The following is a 20,861-nucleotide window of genomic DNA, read 5'->3' as shown; positions in this document are numbered from 1 at the left end:
AGAAATGAGGTTATGGCTTGTGAAGAAGTTGAGGGAGGCAACTGCATCTTCTAATCTGGAATCCAGAGTTTGTTAATTTTGTGTCATGGCCTGACTACAGTGAGTTTTCTCCTAAGAAAAAAAATGTATCAGCACCACTGGCCTCATCTATTGGACTATATTTAAGGGGACGATGGGACAAGATGTTTGAACTGCGCATATTTTGAAAAATCCTATATTACAGTGGGCAAACATATTTGAGCTGTGTCTGTTGGGTTCCTCAAATTGGAAAACTACAGACTCTGATTCTCCTCACAGACTAAAAAAACTGACGAAAATTAAGATTCGATTATTGGATAAACCGGCAACCACATGCACAATAATCTATTCCAAACTAGGGCCTTTATTTTTAGTTGTTTTGGTTAGAGATTACTCTGGGGAACCAAGTGCCCCACTGGACACTCAGAGCTCTGTTCTTTGGGTCGGGGGTCAAAGCCACCAGTTTCCAGAGACAATCTCCTTAAGCGTCAGCGACTCTTCTCCTGGAGGGCGGGGCCGCGCCTGCGGGAGCGCGCTCCAGGAGTAGACGGCGGGTGGAAGAGGAGGAAGGCGACCTGGGGAAGGGCGCGAGGCCTCACGTGCGCGCTCCCGCCCGCCAGCCCGCGCGCTCTCGCGCCCACGCGCCCGCTCACCCGCCCGCCTGCTCCCGCGAAGTCTCGCGATGTCGTAGCCGGGTGCTCCCGCTGCGGGAGGCTCTGGCTGTTGCTGTGGTTGCCTGAGTTGCTGCTGCGGCGGTCGCGGCAGTGCTGGTGGAGGTGTCGGCCCTTGGGCGGATGTTGACATTGTGTTGTTGTTATTGCTGACGGTAATGGCGGCGGTGCCGCCGACGGCCAGGACCCCATCTCTTCTGTAGCCGAAGCCGAGACTACACAGAACGAACTCCGCGGCCTCGGAGCCCGCGGTAGCGACTCTTCTCAGCCTTCGCCGCCTCGCCAGCCCGTATCTCGGCCTCCGTCTCTGGACAGGCCCCTTCGGTCCGGGGGTCTCGGAGTCTCAGGATGGCGGATTTCGACGAGATCTATGAGGAGGAGGAGGACGAGGAGCGGGCCCTGGAAGAGCAGCTGCTCAAGTACTCGCCGGACCCGGTGGTGGTCCGCGGCTCTGGTCACGTCACCGTGTAAGGCCCGGTGGAGGGCGAGGGCGAGGACGGGAGGTGCAGGGCTGGGGTGGGCCCCTTACTCCGCGGGGGCCTTCTCTCCCGGTGTCCGTCGGGTGTCTGAGGCCTTCGGGAAGAGTAGGCGACCAGGAAGTGAGAACTTGCTTTATTTTCATTTGTTTCTGTCCCCGGAGTGGGGACAAACGCTGCCCTCCGCACCCCACCTCCTCCTGTTAGCAGGCCCCATGGGCCTGGGCGCTCTGACGGATTCCAGGAGGAAGGTTATTCTTTGGGGTCTGCCCTTCCGGCCACCCCTTCAGCTTCGGGGTGGAAATACACGTATTTCTAGGTGCCTCCCCCAGTTTTCTCATCCATTTACCTTGTGGTTCTCTTTCCTCGTTTGTGCCTTTGAGCCTAGTGACATATGGCTCAGAGGCCGGATCTGGGCGGGGTGAGACCCTGGCGACGATCGGTAATGAGTGGTTCCCTGTCTTCGTGTCTGTTTCACTCATACCCACAAGTCTTCCCAGTTTCTTGCAGAGTCAGTTTGTGCGGAACCAATGCAAGTTCCTGTAATTGTATATGATAAAAAAAAATGTATGGATGAACATATGTATTTAAGATGCAGAATGATGTATGTTTACATATAATTTTAAAAAAATCTACGTGATGGGCACACACTGCTCAGGTTACTCAGGGTTCTCTGTAATCTAAGCCCTTCCTTGGGGCACGAACTCTGGGATGGTTTCTTCATTTGATAAGGGTTCCTGTAAGTTCAGTTGGCAACATTTTAAAAGTCTGATATTATTCAAACAATAAGGAAGGAGCACTTTCTGAAAGGTCATGACTAATAAAGGAATGTGAAGACTTGAACCAAATAATGAGCTGTCCGGAAGCAGGAAGTTTTGTAATGTTTGTCGGAGAAGTTCAGAGTTTTGTACAAGTTGAAGAATTTATGCCTTTTCATTTTAGATCTCTGTTCAAATCCTAGGTCAAACTTCATGCTTGTCAGACATCTCTCCACTTTACCTTTTTAGTAAAATACAAAGGGCCAGTAAGTTTGGAATTGCCTGGAACACTTTATATTTTATTTTTGGCTTAGGGTGAGTGGGATGTGCAGTGAATAACTGTTAGTGAAATAGTAGGACTTCTCATATAAGACTGTCAGCAAAATCTTTTCACTTCTCAAAACATGATATGACCAGCCATATTGTTGTTTGGGTGTGCTTATGTAATGCTTTGATTTCTTTAGCACCTGTTAGTTTATATTCTGGTGACTTAGTATAAAAACACTGAATTATCTCTGTCACAGTGCCATGAGAAGACAATAAAATATCACCGTACTAACAGTTACTTAGTATTTTAAGTGTCATCACTAGCATCATTAAGACATATAGCCAAATACTATGGGATATTAAATCTTTTTAACATATATCACAGAAATGTTTACATCTCAGAGCCTGCCATTTGTTTTGTTTGACTATTTGAACCTTAATGCATTCTTTTAAACCTAAGGAGTGCTTAAAGATTGGTTTTCAAACTTTATCATGGTATCTGTCCACCCTTCCCCATAAATTCCTCGTATCAAAGAAAAGCTGGCAAAATTTTATTTTAAAAGGTGCAGCTATAGTTATAATGTTTCCTCTGAGTAAAAGAAAAGCTAAGTACATTGTTGGGCCTGATGGAAAAGTCAGAGAGCTCAGCACTGAATAGGTGATTAGTAAATTTGATTTTAGTTGGCTACTTACAGAGGTTAACAGAGTGGGAGAGAATTATTAGTGGTTCCCAATCTTAATTGCCCATTGGAATCACTTGGGGAGTTTTTGTCATTGCCCCAGTGGAAGCCAAGTTTCTGAGTGAGGTCCTAGTTTGTTTAAAAAGTTCCACAAGTGACTCAAGTAGGTACCCAGGATTAAACACCACTATTCCAGAGTATTAAGAGAAACTAAATGCCCGCAATAAACAGTATGCCTTTCTACATAGAAGTTAATTTTTCTATGCTCTCTCTCAACTTCACTTTCTTTCCTGTTACTTTGGTTCTAGGCTCTGGGTTCAAATCTACCCTTTGCCACTTCTTGAGTAAATTATTTATCTGTGACTCTTCATTTAAAATGGGGCTAGTTGTAGTCCCTAATTGTTAAAATTAAGGATTGAGACAGTACGTGCAAAGAATTCATCACATTGTGTGGTACTGTGCTCAATAAATATAGCCTTTATTAATTATCATCCACACATATAGTGTTCCTCTTTGAGAAACATAGGTATAAAGCAGAGTACTAAGAAATCCAGACTGCCTTTCTCAAACTTAATAGTGACTCACTTTAGTCTTATTTTTCCATTTCTGGGCGATTTGTATGAGGGTAAATTGTGTGAAATATTTCAAGGAGAATTAATAAGAATCTTCTACATTGAAGGCCTAATCCTGTTTTGTGGGGACATAGATAAGTACAGTTAATAGTAGTACAAAACTTTTTGTATCATTCACTGGCATACTATGCAAGTAGGAGTCAGTTAATACCTATAATGGTTTTTGAAATTGGTGTTTGTGGGTTGCTATAACTGTTGAGCATGTTCAGTTTTTCTTGCCTGCAAGTATAAATGGGAAGAGCTATTAAAACAGTTGAAAGACTACTGGTTAAGCTTATCACTACAGCTGCCCTATCTGCTCCTTCTCTATTTAAACTAAGGAGCTGCTCAGAGCTGTTTTCCCTTACTGGTTTGGAAGTCAATATAATGTAATGTATAGAATCATCTGCAATCCACATCAATCTGAAACTATATAGATCTATTCATGTGTGTTTTTCACAGATGTCACTTTTGAGTAGACCTTCGCGATTGATTATTTCTACTCTTTTCCCCTCCATGATATAATACATCATGTTATATTGCTGTTATTTTAGAAGTCACTGTATTCTCGTATAGAAGAAGGCAATGGCACCCCACTCCAGTACTCTTGCCTGGAAGATCCCATGGACGGAGGAGCCTGGTAGGCTGCAGTCCATGGGGTTGCGAAGAGTTGGACACTACTGAGCGACTTCACTTTTACTTTTCACTTTCATGCATTGGAGAAGGAAATGGCAACCCACTCCAGTGTTCTTGCCTGGAGAATCCCAGGGACGGGGGAGCCTGTTGGGCTGCCGTCTATGGGGTCGCACAGAGTCGGACACAACTGAAGCGACTTAGCAGCAGCAGCAGTATTCTTGTATGACATAATGCGGCATGTCATTATAGTGATGTGAGAAAGTAAGTCATCTTTCATTTTCTACTACACAGGCAGGGCTTAGTTAGTTTTGTGGCATAATCAGATATTGGGCATACAAGTATTTAAAATGTATAATTTGCCTAAATGAAGTTTGCTTTAATGTAGTTTCTAGTATTTTCTTATTGACCACAAGTCAGGCTTAAACTGTGTACTTCCATTAAGATCAGTATTCTTTCTTGATATTTTTCTAGATGAGTGTAATAATTTCCTTCATTTTTAGATTTGAATGTAGCAATATGGAACAAGCTGGCAGCTCCAATAGGAAGAAATCTTATACAAAATAGTATTTTGAGGAAAAGTGTTTGAAGGAAGAGAGGGAAATGATAAGTTCCTGTTATTGCATAATTTTTATGTACATCTAATTTAAAAGACTGGAGCTCACAGTTCAAAGATTTTTCTGTGTGTGTATGTGTACTTCTCAGTTTATTATGTAATGAAGATGAAGGAAAGGTGATTAATTTATTAGGTGTTAATTGGCAAAATTGGTTAATATTTTTTAAAATTATGACATTCTGTTCCCCTTAGAATAAATTTTTGTAACTATCATTTGTTGAAGAGTTTGATTTTTCACAGTGATGATAGCAGTGTGCTTAATATAAAAATTAGAATTTAAAACTAGGTTTTAGGCCAGTATTTCCTGTCTAATCTGTCATCATAACTGACATTATCAGTTCCTATCTTGTTTCATGCCCTCCCATATAAAAATCAAACTTGGAGCCTCCCTAGGGAATGTTTAATTTTTGACTTCTAACATAAGCCTTGTCATAGAACCAGCTTATTTTTAGATTTGTTTCTGATGTTATTCTCCTAATTTCACTAAATTACTGTGTCTTCGGGTACTTTCCTCTGAGGTATAATCTTTCTACGATGTCCACAAAAATTCCTCATCCTTTACCAGCTTTTATCAATGGCTGTGAGACATCACTCTCTTTATCATTCATCTCAGGTAAGCTGTGGAAAATTGAAAGATTTAGAAATGTGACTTGAAATAATATGGATAGGACCTTTGCATAGGAGACATCACAGAACACCTCAGTATATATTGACCTTTCAGATAGTAGAGTTAAAAAAAATTCTATCTTGAAATGTACTGGACCAAGATTGCTACAGCATGCTGTGGTAAGCAACAGGAGATTTGCTTAAATAACAGATTCACTTCAGTTAAATAATTTTATAAACTTTTGTAACTCTCACCTTATCTCCACTCAGCATAATTATTCCATTTTTAAAGATTAAATTTTTTGTTTGGAGACTTTTAAGGTTCTTTTTGATATTTCTCCACAAAGCTGGATAGTTCTTTGAAGGCAGGAATTATGTTTATTGGTTTTTATTTCTCCACTACTTAATGTGGTGTCTGGAATAGTGAAGTGAAGTGACAGTCACTCAGTTGTGTCTGACTCTTTGCCACCCTATGGACTATATAGTCCATGGACTTCTCCAGGCCAGAATACTGGAGTGGGTAGCCTTTCCCTTCTCCAGGGGATCTTCCCAACCCAGGGATCGAACCCAGATCTCCCGCATTACAGGTGGATTCTTTACCAGCTGAGCCACAGGGGAAGCCCAAGAATACTGGAGTGGGTAGCCTATCCATTCTCCAGTGGATCTTCCCGACCTAGGAATTGAACTGGGGTCTCCTGCATTGCAGGTGGATTCTTTACCAACTGAGCTATCAGGGAAGCCCTGTCTGGAATATGATAGGTTTTGAAATGTTCTCTAAATAAATGAGGTAATTGCATACATCTTTGGATCTTGTCAAACTTGTCAAAATAATAACTGTTTTTTTTTTTTTTGGTATCTCTGAAACGAAGGCAAACTATTGTACAATAGAACTCTTATAACCACATTCATAAGATAAATGGCTTATCATTTTTTACTTTATTTTTTTATTTTTGGCTGCACTTTCAGGATCTTAGTTCCCTGGCCAAAGATTGAACCCTGGCAGTGAAAGCACAGGGTCTTAACCACTGGACCTCCAGGAAATTCCTTGGTTTGTCTTTTTCTAAAAAGCAAATTTGGTGATTGTGAGAAAATTGTCTGTTTAAAGTAGATATTATTTTCCCAGAGATTTTTCTTGCTCCTTATAATTTGAGAGGAAATTACTTTGATTTAGAACACAGCATTGAGCAATTTCTGACACTATAAAGAAAAAAGTGCTCAATATCTTAACTGGACCAAGTGCTAAAACTTCTCAGTGAGTGAACTTTCTTGAAGAAATGAGAAATATGGTAGTAAGCTTGTTTCAAAATTTTACTGTAATTTGAAATTCACGTGATCAGTTCAGTCGCTCATTCGTGTCCGACTCTTTGTGACCCCATGGACTGCAGCACACCAGGCTTCCCTGTCTATCACCAACTGCCAGAGCTTACTCAAACTCATGTCCATCGAGTCTGTGATGCCATCCAACCATCTCATCCTCTGTCGTCCCCTTCTCTTGCCTTCAATTTTTCCTGGCATTAGGGTCTTTTCCAGTGAGTCAGTTCTTTGCATCAGGTGGCCAAAGTATTGGAGTTTCAGCTTCAGCATCAGTCCTTTCGGTGAATATTCAGGACTGATTTCCTTTAGGATGGATTGGTTGGATCTCCTTGCAGTCCAAGGGACTCTCAAGCGTCTTCTCCAACACCACAGTTCAAAAGCATCAATTCTTTGATGCTCAGCTTTCTTTATAGTCCAACTTGCACATCCATACATGACTATTGGAAAACTCATAGCTTTGACTAGATGGACCTTTGTTGGCAAAGTAATGTCTCTGCTTTTTAATATGCTGTCTAGGTTGGTCACAGTTTTTCTTCCAAGGAGCAAGCGTCTTTTAATATCATGGCTGCAGTCACCATCTGCAGTGATTTTGGAGCCGCAAAAAATAAAGTCTGTCACTGTTTCCATTGTTTCCCCATCTATTTGCCATGAAGTGATGGGACCAGATGCCATGGTCTTAGTTTTCTGAATGTTGAGCTTTAAGCCAGCTTTTTCACTCTCCTCTTTCACTTTCATCAAGAGGTTCTTTATTTCTTCTTCACTTTCTGCCATAAGGGTGGTGTCATTTGAATATCTGAGGTTATTGGTATTTCTCCTGGCACTGTTGATTCCAGCTTGTGCTTCATCCAGTCTAGCATTTCTCATGATGTACTCTGCAGGCTATGGTTTTTCCAGCAGTCATGTATGGATGTGAGAGTTGGACTGTGAAGAAAGCTGAACGCCGAAGAATTGATGCTTTTGAACTGTGGTGTTGGAGAAGACTCTTGAGAGTCCCTTGGACTGCAAGGAGATCCAGCCAGTCCTGGGTGTTCTTTGGAAGGAATGATGCTAAAGCTGAAACTCCAGTACTTTGGCCACCTCACGCGTAGAGTTGACTCATTGGAAAAGACCCTGATGCTGGGAGGGATTGGAGGCAGGAGAAGAAGGGGGCGACAGAAGTTGAGATGACTGGATGGCATCACCGACTCGATGGACGTGAGTCTGAGTGAACTCCGGGAGTTGGTGATGGACAGGGAGGCCTGGTGTGCTGCAATTCATGGGGTCGCAAAGAGTCGGACACGACTGAGCAACTGAACTGAATTGAACTGAACTGAACTCTGCATATAAGTTAAATAAGCAGGGTGACAATATATAGCCTTGATGTATGCCTTTCCCAACTTGGAACCAGTCTGTTGTTCCATGTCCAGTTCTAACTGTTGCTTCTTGACCTGCATACAGATTTCTCAGGAGGCGGGTCAGGTGGTCTGGTAGTCCCATCTCTTTCAGAATTTTTCACCATTTGTTGTGATCCACACAGTCAAAGGCTTTGGCATAGTCAGTAAAGCAGAAGTAGATATTTTTTGGAACTCTCGCTTTTTCAATGATCCAACGAATGTTGGCAATTTGATCTCTGGTTCCTCTGCCTTTTCTAAATCCAGCTTGAATATCTGGAAGTTCACGGTTCACATATTGTTGAAGCCTGGCTTGGAGAATTTTGAACATTATTTTGCTAGTGTGTGAGATAAGTACAACTGTGTGGTAGTTTGAACATTCTTTGACATTGCCTTTCTTTGGGATTGGAATGAAAACTGACCTTTTCCAGTCCTGTGGCCACTGCTGAGTTTTCCAATTTTGCTGGCATATTGAGTGCAGCACTTTCACAGCATCATCTTTTAGAATTTGAAATAGATCAGCTGGAATTCCATTACCTCCACTAACTTTGTTTGTAGTGATGCTTCCTAAGGCCCATTTGACTTCGCATTCTAGGATGCCTGGCTCTAGGTGAGTGATCACACCGTCGTGGTTATCTGGGTCATGAAGGTCTTTTTTGTGTAGATCTTCTGTGTGTTCTTGCTACCTCTTAATATAGTCTGCTTCTGTTAGGTCCATACCATTTCTGTCCTTCATTGTGCCCATCTTTGCATGAAATGTTTGCTTGGTATCTTTCATTTTCTTGAAGAGATCTCTAGTCTTTCCCATTCTGTTGTTTTCCTCTATTTCTTTGTATTAATCGCTGAGGAAGGCTTTCTTATCTCTCCTTGCTATTCTTTGGAACTCTGCATTCAAATGGGTATATGTTTCTTTTTCCCCTTTGCCTGTAGCTTCCCTTCTTTTCTCAGCTATTTGTAAGGCCTCCTCAGACAACCATTTTGCTTTTTTGCATTTCTTTTTCTTGGGGATGGTCTTGATCAAAATTTTGCTGTAATTTGAAATACACATGGATATTCCAGTCCAAACAGTTCTTGTGGGATTTCTGCCTGCCAACAGATGTGAAATTATCTAGTACTTAAAATGTTATGCGTTTAGCTAAGTGGAATATAGGAACTAAATGGTGGAAAGTAAATGATAAGAGATTCTTTATGATGGTACAAAAGCTGTTATTATTCTAAATAACATTATTCTAAAGAATAATATTTTTGATAGCTGCTCTTGAATCCCAGCTTGAGTTTATATTCCTAATAGGTTAAATGCCTAGGATATTAGATCAACTGTGTACTCAGAAGGGAATCTTTTTTTCTTTTTTTAATACTTTTTATTTATTTTATTTTTTGTGCTGGGTCTTTGTTGCTCTGGGCTGGCTTTCTCTAGTTGTGGTGAGCAGGGGCTATACTTTGTTGCTGAGCATGGTCTCTAGAGCTCAGTAGTTGTGGCACAGACTTAGTTGCTCCATGGCATGTGAAATCTTCTCAGATTAGGGATCGAACCGGTGTCCCCTGCATTGGCAGATGGTTTCTTATCCATTGCACCACCAGGAAAGTTCAGAATGGAATCTTTTAAGTCTTTTTAGTATCTATGGCTTAGCTTTTTAATCTACTATAAAGCTACTTAAGATATTATTCTCAATGAAATTAAGCTTTAAAATATAACAGCAACAGTTGCTTTTAAGTATCTTACTCTGATGTCTTCTGGGTAAGATTTGTTGGTGACTTTTCATAATTTGTTTCAGAATCCATTTGTAAAATCAGATGTTATACCAGTGTTTCCATGTTCATGCAATCTTGCTTAATCTCAGTACAGTATTTCTTAAACTTGCCTGATTATTAGAATCACTTGCCCGATTATCAGAATCACTAAGGACATTTTTAAAAATACACATTTCAGACTTCCTCAATCAGAATCTTTAAGGGAAGAGTCTAGGAATTTTTATTTTTGATAGGAGCTTGGGTGATTCTTAGACACGTTTGGAAAGCAAGAGATGGTTCTGTGGAAAGAGTGGTCTCTGATGTCAAGCAAATTGATTTCAGTTCTCAGAGACTTCTGAACTGTAGCCATTAACTTTTCTTAACTTTAGTTTTCTCATCTGCAAAAGGGATATCTATCTCAGGGATTAGGTGTGACAGTCAGAAATAATTTATCTGATTACCTGAACCCATAATAGACATTTGGCAAATTATTGCCATATATTTTTATATTTATCCCTTCATGTGTACTTTTTGGTTAATCTTTATCATTGTCTTGAAAATCAGTCGGAAACATGCTCTCCTGCTTTAAGATCCTGTCAGAATTATCTGTTTGAGTAGAGGAAACTTTTAATCAAAAGAAAATCTTGACAGATTGGTACATTGTGGTGTTCTTAGAGGCCATTGAGGTATTTTAAAGTTTGAGGATCTTTTTTTTCTAAATGGCACTTTCCTTTTGAATTTGCATATGAGAGCTTTTGCTTTCTGTTTATGTTCTTCTTTTCTTTCTAATTGATCAGCTGTAAGTTAGAAATGAGACAACCAACCTTATAAGACCAATGTATAAAGTAAGAAAAGTTGGTTCTGAGTGCTGGATTTAGATGCTTGAATTTTAATACTTGGGTTTTGAGATTCTTATCTCCTCAGAGTATTTTTCAATTAATCCTTCATTATCAACTGTCTTGTTGAGGTTTCCTGATAAGTAATTTAACAAGTATTTATTAAATTTTATGCCCAGTATTATTTGAGGCTCTGAGTTTACAGTTATGAATGAAACATACATAGTTCCTCTGCCCTTCAGGAGCTTACAGCAACAGATAAATTATGTCTGAGAAAGTTACTGCGAAGGAGACATTAGCATCTGTGGCAGAAAATAATGTGATATAGAGAACCCGTCTGAGAAGGTAAAGTTTAGGAAGGGTGAAAGAGTCCTGTGAGGAGCCGCGCGGGTCTGGAGAACAGCAAAATAAGTTTGGCTTGCCTGAGGAGCTGAAAGGATGCTGCTACTGCATTGTGGCCAGAACATAGGAAACAAAGGAGATAGCTCCTTGAAATGAGATTGGCAAGCTCAGTAGGGACCAAAAAGGATTATAGAGAGATTCGAGTGAAACTGGGGAGAGTAGTTGGGAGCTGTTGGAACAGTAAAGATGAGATGATAGTGGCCTGGTTTAGGGTGATAGACTTTAGATAAAGGAGGTGTTACAATTCTGGCTGTAAGCCATCAAATTTAGCAACTTTTCTATGAGGTATGGCAGAACATTGCATCGGTCACTTTTGCCATCTCATTTCCCAGTTGTGTTATTTTTTGTTTTCTTTTGGTCTTTGTTTTGGCTTTGTGAACCGTAAGGTCAAAGATCAGTGGCTGCCCTTACTGTTGACTTGAGACTGTCATGATGACATACCTGCATTTCCTGTTCTGCTGCCACAGGGCAGCTAAGTATGACAAGAGAACAGTGGCTACTCCACAAGATCGTGGCTTTCCCACAAGACGGTAGATTTTGAAATGAGGACCTTTGTACCCTTTAGCTACAAGATGTATGGTGTTTGACAGTGATCTGTTCATTAGATTTGAGGAAAAGACTGCGTTTTACATTTTTACTCTTAAAGCTGAATTGTCTACATAAGGACTGAAATTTGCTCAAAAATCTGGAGAAATGATTTTCTTGACGCTCTTTTCCATTCTACATTTAGTAAGTAAAGTTTACTTAGCGTAGAGTTGGTTGGACTATTGTTTTAACTTACTTTGTTTTTTGATTGATAAGAAGTGAATGTGTGTGTCTGTATCTCTGTCTGCCTCATCTGTCTGTCTGTCTGCTTCCTGCAAGAGTAACTGGTTTTATTCTCTTTTGTTATGCATTGTAATTACAGTGGAGTCCTTGATTAGTCCAGTGAAGGAGTTCCTATGTATTCAGCCTTCTTTCTCTGCCCTTTCTAAACTGCTGCTGCTGCTGCTAAGTCACTTCAGTAGTGTCCGACTCTGTGTGACCCCATAGACAGCAGCCCACCAGGCTTCTCCGTCCCTGAGATTCTCCAGGCAAGAACATTGGAGTGGGTTGCCATTTCCTTCTCCAAGGCATGAAAGTGAAAAGTAAAAGGGAAGTCGCTCAGTCGTGTCTGACTCTTCGCAATCCCATGGACTGCAGCCCACCAGGCTCCTCTGTCCATGGCCTTTTCCAGGCAAGAGTACTGGAGTGGGGTGCCATCACCTTTCTAAACTATCCAGTTATAAATGTTGGAGGTGGGAGGGAAGCTCATGAGGAGGGAATATATGTATGCATATAACTGATTCACATTATTATATAGCAGAAACTAATATAACATTGTAAAGCAATTATATTCCAATTAATAAATTTAAAATTTTTTTAAAAATTGTAAATGTTACTTGAAGTTGATATTTTGGTAGTCTGTACTGTAAACCAGTTCAACCGTATATTGCTTCTTAAATGGACATAGTTTATCATCATTGTGTTGTTCATAATGTTATATAAATATGAAGCATATTCTAGACTGTATACAGATTAGATATATAAAATCTTTTTTCCTTAGTCTGATTCAGATAATGTAAAGTAGTTGAGTTAGATTAGTTGCATCCCTAATTATCAGAAGTAAAACCTTGAAGTTTAATTACTATATATTTATAAAACTTTCACTGCTTAACAACATATGTAATTGTCTGATGAAAATATAAGCTTAATAGTTGAAAACTAGTAAAATTCTAATACTAGAATATTGTAAAACTGTATAGTGATGAGGTATAGTGATGAGTGATTGTAGTACATGATTTAAGTAAGTTTTTGATTTCACTAGTTTATGAATGAGATTATACTCTCACAGAGCTGGTGGAACTCAAATGTATAGAATTTTGTCACACAGTTAGAAATTTTTAGAGTTATATTCTGAGACTCATATATTTGTGTCTCCAACTCCAGGGGTTCTGTATCTTCTGGGTACACTTTCAGTTCTATCCTTCCATGAGCCACATTGATATTTAGATGTGTATTAAGGTAGCCAGATGAATTTAAAGCATGATTTTTATATATTAAAACCTATTAATTTCTTCTTTGATTATGACTTCGTCTCCCAAAATAGCTAAAAAGTTGACTTCATTGAGCTCAGAGTTCGGCATTAGAAAATAAGTGCTGTCTTCACTTGCCGTTTGTATAACCTATGTGTTCAGATTGTATCTGAAATTTCTGGTTTATATCTCACACGCTAGCAAAGTAACGCTCAAAATTCTCCAAGCCAGGCTTCAACAGTACGTGAACTGTGAACTTCTAGATATTCAAGCTGGATTTAGAAAAGGCAGAAGAACCAGAGATCAAATTGCCAACATTCATTGGATCATTGAAAAAGCGAGAGAGTTCGAAAAATATCTACTTCTGCTTTATTGACTATGCCAAAGCCTTTGACTGTGTGGATCACAACAAATGGTGAAAAATTCTGAAAGAGATGGGACTACCAGACCACCTGACCTGCCTCCTGAGAAATCTGTATGCAGGTCAAGAAGCAACAGTTAGAACTGGACATGGAACAACAGACTGGTTCAAAATTGGGAAAGGAGTATGTCAAGGCTGTATATTGTTATCCTGCTTATTTAACTTATATGCAGAGTACATCATGCGAAATGCTGGGCTGGAAGAAGCACAAGCTGGAATCAAGATTGCCAGGAGAAATACCAATAACCTCAGGTATTCAGATGACACCACCCTTATGGCAGAAAGCGAAGAAGAACTAAAGAGCTTCTTGATGAAAGTGAAAGAGGAGAGGGCAAAAGTTGGGTTAAAGCTCAACATTCAGAAAACTAAGATTATGGCATCCAGTCCCATCACTTCATGGCAAATAGATGGGGAAACAATGGAAACAGTGTCAGACTTTATCTTTTGGGGCTCCAGAATCACTGCAGATGGTGACTGCAGCCATGATATTAAAAGACGCTTGCTCCTTGGAACAAAAGCTGTGACCAACCTAGACAGCATATTAGAAAGCAGAGACATTACTTTGCCAACAAAGGTCATCTAGTCAAAGTTATGGTTTTTCCAATAGTCATGTATGGATGTGCGAGTTGGACTATAAAGAAAGCTGAGCGCTTAAGAATTGATGCTTTTGAATTGTGGTGTTGGAGAAGACTCTTGAGAGTCCCTTGGACTGCAAGGAGATCCAGCCAATCCATCCTAAAGGAAATCAGTCCTGAATATTCATTGAAAGGACCGATGCTGAAGCTGAAACTCTAATACTTTGGCCACCTGATGCAAAGAACTGACTCATTGGGAAAGACCCTGATCCTGGGAAAGATTGAAGATGGGATAAGAAGGGGACAACAGAGGATGAGATGGTCGGATGGCATCACTGACTCAATGAACATGAGTTTGAGTAAGCTCCAGGGGTTGGTGATGGACAGGGAAGTCTGGCATGCTGCAGTCCATGGGGATCTCAAAGAGTCAGACACGACTGAGCCACTGAACTGAACTAATGTTCATATGTGTTATCATATTGACAGGAAGATAAAATTCTTTTGAGTCTATAGATTTGTATGGGTTGAGTGTCTCAGAGTCCAGAATATCCAAAACTGAGTTTGTATTCTTCCCCCAAACTCAGCTTTCAAGTGCAGCCTTCCTCTTCTCAGTTGATGGCAGACCTGGTATCCTGTTTGCTTAGAGTAGAAAAAGTCTTTGACACATCCTTAATGTCCCTATTTTTCTTTTACTGCATCTAATCTATCAAGAAGTAAATCTCTTGACTCTGTCTTAAAAAAATATCCAAAATCTGACAACTTTTTGCCATCTCTGTACTGCTGGTGTGAGTTGTCATTGTCTCTCTTCTGCCTTATATTACATACTTTTCTTCACCCTGCTCCCACCTTTGCTTCTTAACCTTTACAGTTTTTTTTGGTACATCTGACACAGAGATTCTTCTAAAACACAAATCAGATCATGTCTCTTTTCTGTCAGAACTCCCCACCTTCGGAGTTAAAGTTCCTTTTAATGGCTTGTAAGACCCTACCTGATGTGGCCCATCATTATTTCTCTGACTTCTACCATTCTTCACTTGTTTACCCTAGTCTAGTCACACAAGCCTCCTTTCTATTCACTGAATTATTCTAGGCACACTTCTAGCTAAGGGCTTTGCACTGTTTGGTTCCACTTTCTGAAATATCCCTCTGCCCCAGATACCCAAATGGCTAGCTCCTTCACCTTCAAATCTTTCACAATTATCTTATGAGTCCTGTCCTCCTTTCTACTTAAAATTAAAACTCATCTGCTTCCCCTTACTCTGTGCTTCTCTTTTTCCATAGTGCTTTCTCTGTCAGAATGTGAGATGAGCCACACTTGGTAAAGAGTACAAACTTTAGCAAGGAGGAAAACTCTCAAACTTTGTTGATAGGAATAAAGCTTTAAAACTTTCTTCCATTTTTTTGTAGTAGTTCTACCTATAAAATGTGAATCCAGAAAACCTTGCTATTTTTTTTCCTTAAAAACTTTGAAATTGCATTTGACCTTTGGGCATAAGCGACCCTGAGAACAGGTTGTTTTATGTGAGGCAAATAAACCCAGAAAATTTGCTTTCTTGAGATAACATATCTAGTTGATATCTGAACCAGGGTTAGAATTCAGGCATTCTGTTTCTCCATTGTGTTGCTCTTGTATTTTCACCACAGTAACTTCTTTGTGCCTTTCAACCTTTGTCTTACCTGCATGGATTCCTGGCCTCATGCTTGCCCATATTAGCTCCAACTGTTTAATTTTTCCTAGCTTTCCTGAGGGGCGTTTCTGGTGGCTCAGAAGGTAAAGAATCTGCCTGCAGTGGGGAGACCAGGGTTCAGTCCCTGGGTTGGGAAGACGCCTAGGGAAGGGAATGGGTACCCACTCCAGTATTCTTGCCTAGAGAATTCCTTGGACAGAGAAGCCTGGTGGGCTTCCTGAACCCAGCACCTCTCTGTGTACCCTGTTTCCTCCACATTAACCCTGACCTTGAAGAGGTTGGCAGAAGGTTGGAATACCTTTGACAGTTAACATTAGTTTTATCATTGGCTGTTTTATTTGCTAAGCTGTTTGAAGAGGGTGTTTGTGAAGTCATTGTGATCTGGACTTTCTCTAGTTTATCGTTATCTATAAAAAGTGAAAGTGAAGTCGCTCCGTTGTGTCTGACTCTTTGCGACCCCATGGACTGTAGCCTACAAGGCTCCTCCAGCCATGGAATTTTCCAGGGGAGAATACTGGAGTGGATTGCTCTTTCCTTCTCCAGGGGATCTTCTTGAACTAGGGATTGAACCCAGATTTCCCATATTGCAGGCAGACGCTTTACTTTCTGAGCCACCAGGGAAGCCCCCTATCATTATCTATAGTGGACGTTAATGATAATATTGTCAGCTTTATTAGAAGAGTGATAACTGTAATAAAAACATAGCATACATTTGCATTGTTATAGCATATTAAAAAGCAGAGACATTACTTTACCAACAAAGGTCCGTCTAGTCAAGGCTATGGTTTTTCCAGTGGTCATGTATGGATGTGAGAGTTGGACTGTGAAGAAGGCTGAGCGCCGAAGAATTGATGCTTTTGAACTGTGGTGTTGGAGAAGACTCTTGAGAGTCCCTTGGACTGCAAGGAGATCCAACCAGTCCATTCTGAAGGAGATCAGCCCTGGGATTTCTTTGGAAGGACTGATGCTAAAGCTGAAACTCCAGTATTTTGGCCACCTCATGCAAAGAGTTGACTCATTGGAAAAGACTCATGCTGGGAGGGATTGGGGGCAGGAGGAGAAGGGGATGACAGAGGATGAGATGGCTGGATGGCATCACCGACTCAATGGACGTGAGTTTGAGTGAACTCCGGGAGTTGGTAATGGACAGGGAGGCCTGGCATGCTGTGATTCCTGGGGTCGTAAAGAGTCGGACACAACTGAGCAACCGAACTGAACTGAACTGATAACTGCAGTTAAACATATGGAGTTTATGCAGTGCATTGTTGGTGGTTTATGTATGTGAATTCATTTAATGAGTTAGAGGTTGTTATCCTTGGTGTATAAATAGGGAAACTGAGGCTTAGGAAAAGTAACTTGCTCAAAGTGACACATCTAGAAAAGGCAGTGTCAAGATTTCAGTCCAGGCAATCTGGCTCGAGTCTTGTTTGCTTAATTGCTTTTATTGAACCAGAGCAGCAAACTCAAGTGTTCTCTATATAATTCATCAACAGAAATACTTACAGGAAAATCCTACATATGTGGGGATTTTAGATACAAATGTGAAAAGCTCAAAACCAGATTTTTCCCCTAGATCCATATGAGAATGTTAACATTTATTGTGTGCTATTTTTTAATGCATTCTTGTAGTTTATCAGCATTTTAAAATTTATTTTTAAAATATTTATTTAGCTGCACTGGGTGTTGTAGCTTGTAGGATGTTTAGTTGCAGCATGCAGAATCTTATAGTTGCAGCATGCAAACTCTTAGTTGCTACTTGTGAGATCTAGTTCCCTGACCAGATATTGAACCTCAGGCCCCCTACATTGGGAGCGTAGAGTCTTAGCCACTGGACCACCAGGGAAGTCCCACGTGTTGTTTTTAATTTTATAATTTCTATTTGATGGAAAAAGTTTTTTTCTCTCCAGTTCCCAAATATTTTCTCAATTTAGAGTTTCTAGTTCAAGGAGAGAAAGTTATTAGAGGCATTGTCCAGTAGTAGAAATTACCCAGGCTTGGGTTCAGGAGAATAAGGCTCTAGCCTAGATCTTACATGTTAATTAGTTATGATACCCAAGTTATTTGCATTCTATGCATCAATTTCTTCATTTGTAAAATTAAATATTTGGACCAAAGGATGGTTGTGGTCCCTTTTAGCTCTCAGATTCAGAGATTCTATTGTGGAATTAGGAATTTTTTTTTCTATTTAATTTTCAAATTTTTACAATTTATTTAACATATATTTAAATATACTTTAAAAATCCTTAAAGTATGCCCTGAAATACACTTTAAACTAGTAGAATTATCTTGAAATCTAAACATGTCAATTGTGTGTATATTTCTTCAGTTCAGTTTAGTTTAGTCACTCAGTCATGTCCTACTCTTTGCGACCCCATGAATCACAGCATGCCAGGCCTCCCTGTCCATCACCAGCTCCCAGAGTTCACTCAGACTCACGTCCATCAAGGCAGTGATGCCATCCAGCCATCTCATCATCTGTTGTCCCCTTCTCCTCCTGCCCCCAATCCCTCCCAGCATCAGAGTCTTTTCCAATGAGTCAACTCTTTGCATGAGGTGGCCAAAGTACTGGAGTTTCAGCTTTAGCATTATTCCTTCCAAAGAAATCCCAGGGCTGATCTTCAGAATGGACTGGTTGGATCTCCTTGCAGTCCAAGGGACTCTCAAGAGTCTTCTCCAACACCACAGTTCAAAAGCATCAATTCTTCGGCGCTCAGCTTTCATCGCAGTCCAACTCTCACATCCATACATGACCACTGGAAAAACCATAGCCTTGACTAGAAGGACCTTTGTTGGCAAAGTAATGTCTCTGCTTTTTAATATGCTATCTAGGTTGGTCATAACTTTACTTCCAAGGAGTAAGCGTCTTTTAATTTCATGGCTGCAATCACCATCTGCAGTGATTTTGGAGCCCACAAAAAAAAAGTCTGACACTGTTTCTACTGTTTCCCCATCTATTTGCCATGAAGTGATGGGATCAGATGCCATGATCTTAGTTTTCTAAATGTTGAGCTTTAAGCCAACTTTTTCACTCTCCACTTTCACTTTCATCAAGAGGCTTTTTAGTTCCTCTTCACTCTCTACCATAAGGGTGGTGTCATCTGCACATCTGAGGTTATTGATATTTCTCCCAGCAATCTTGATTCCAGCTTGTGCTTCTTCCATCCCAGCGTTCTTCCTGATATACTCTGCATATAAGTTAAATAAGCAGGGTCACAATATACAGCCTTGACATACTCCTTTTCCTATTAGGCAAGGTTAAAAATAAAAAACTCCTTTATCTACTTTTTTTCAGGTTTAATACTTTTTCTAATTCTAATAAAAGCGTAAAGATTATTAAAAATTGAAAAGTAGTATCTCCCAGCAGAAAGTAAGTCATCTATTATCACCAAGAGGAAAAGGTCATTTAATATTTTGATGTACTTGTCCCTGATAAAATATTTGGTTTAAAGTACATATATGTAATTATTGAAGTTTTGGAGAACATGAAATTGTGAAAGTGAAATGCCACCCATAATATTATTGCCTAAGATTAATCAGTATTTTGATAAACTTCTTCTGTTTTTATGTTTATGTAAATATTTTTGTTAAAAAATTGAGACCATGCTTATAAAGTACTTTGTATTCTGCATTTTTCATTTACTATACTAGGAACATTTGCCAATGTTATTACCAGTTCTTACATAGTCTGAAGTATTAGGCTCTATTAGATTTCCAAGAACAGAAACACTCAGGGGTCCTTTCGTAGTGCAGATTTTTTTAAGAGTGCATGGAGACTAAAGAAGACAGGAAACTTTGCGATTGTATAGCCAGACTTCACGGAGACTGGAATATTATTGTTTTGGCTAATTGAGTGCAGCTCTGGTGATGAAGTTATTGTGTCATTTTTCTCAGCAGCTTGTGGCCTTTGGTCTAGTGGTCTGTTACAGCGACTTACCTTTCAGTTCTAGCTTCTGCTGTTGCCTCTTTTTCAGACCTCTTTTTCCTTTTATCTTAACAGTTTCTGTTTACTGTTGGCTTCAGCCTATTCTTTTTTTTTAAATTTGTTTTAACCTGTACTTACTCATAACTTTACTGTATCTTGGCTTTCATTTCAGCTTCTTGTTACCATCTGTTGTTTCTTTCTCAGATACGTCAAGAAAGAGGATCAGATTGAATTAGTTAATGTTGTCCAGGTTGCGTAGCCCTGGCCATCCCACAGCCCAGGAGTTAGTTATTCTTAAAGCAAATGCCCATTTGTGATCTGATTCACCAGAGTTTAGGGGGATCCTAATTAGGCATGCAAAGTAACAGACTACTCTCTAGTGTAAATGGTTTTGAGCTGTGTAGTATTTTTCAGATTAGTGTATCATAATTAATTTCATACAATTGTAGTTTTTCTTCTGTTTTAAAACTTTCACTGTTAAAAGTAGCACTGCACTCAAGAAACAAGGAAAATAAACATAGAACAAAACAAAATTGAAGTCAGATTGTTATACTTCTTTTATTTAAAAGGCAAAATTCACTGTGAGTTCAAAACATATTTTAATTCAAAATAACAGTGCACCACTGGATTCTAAGAGACATTAATATGAGGAGATACAGGAACACAGAAGAATTAAAGTTAAAACAAAAACGATGAGCTTATATGGACTAGAACTATAGAAAAGGTTGAAGTGCATCCAGGAAAGCTGATTAGTGAACCCCAAACTTCTTTTTTACTTATGATAACATACCTAGTTAGTACCAAATAAAAGATTCAAATATAGGAAATTATGTTGATGTTATTATATGTTATAAAATACTTTTAATATATTTGCTTGTATATCTACTGAAAAATAGATCCTATTTTAAGAAACAACAAATGAAACAAAATGTGTTTAGATCTCCGTCACCAAAATAACACTGCAGGGACTTCCCTGGTGGTCCAGTGGTTAAGACTCTGAGCTCCTAACGCACGTGGCCCAGATTCGATCCCTCCTCAGGGAACTAGATCCCACATGCCACAACTAAGACCCAAGGCAGCCAAATAAATAAATATTTAAAACAAACAAACAAAACAGAAAAACACTGCATAATATTTGGTTATTAATGAACATATCTGTGCCACTGTAATGAATTTTTTTAAGACCCTTTGTGTGTGTGTGTGTGTGTGCAC

At 39.7% G+C, this 20,861-nt stretch overlaps 1 protein-coding gene across 1 annotated transcript in view; it reads left to right on the top strand.

Annotated features, from left to right (window-relative positions):
* Positions 1–1,037: 1,037 nt before the first annotated feature.
* Positions 1,038–20,861, top strand: part of CHIC2 (cysteine rich hydrophobic domain 2) — a 59,254-nt gene continuing 39,430 nt past the window's right edge. The window contains exon 1 of the mRNA XM_061420152.1: positions 1,038–1,156. Coding sequence (XP_061276136.1) covers positions 1,038–1,156 — 119 coding nt within the window. The remainder of the gene's footprint in view (positions 1,157–20,861) is intronic.

The sequence above is a fragment of the Bos javanicus genome, chromosome 6 (genome assembly GCF_032452875.1).
Source record: "Bos javanicus breed banteng chromosome 6, ARS-OSU_banteng_1.0, whole genome shotgun sequence".
In the NCBI taxonomy this organism is placed as follows: Eukaryota; Metazoa; Chordata; class Mammalia; order Artiodactyla; family Bovidae; genus Bos; species Bos javanicus.
Note: the sequence above shows the minus strand (reverse complement) of the source record. Positions and strands in the feature narration are given on the sequence as shown.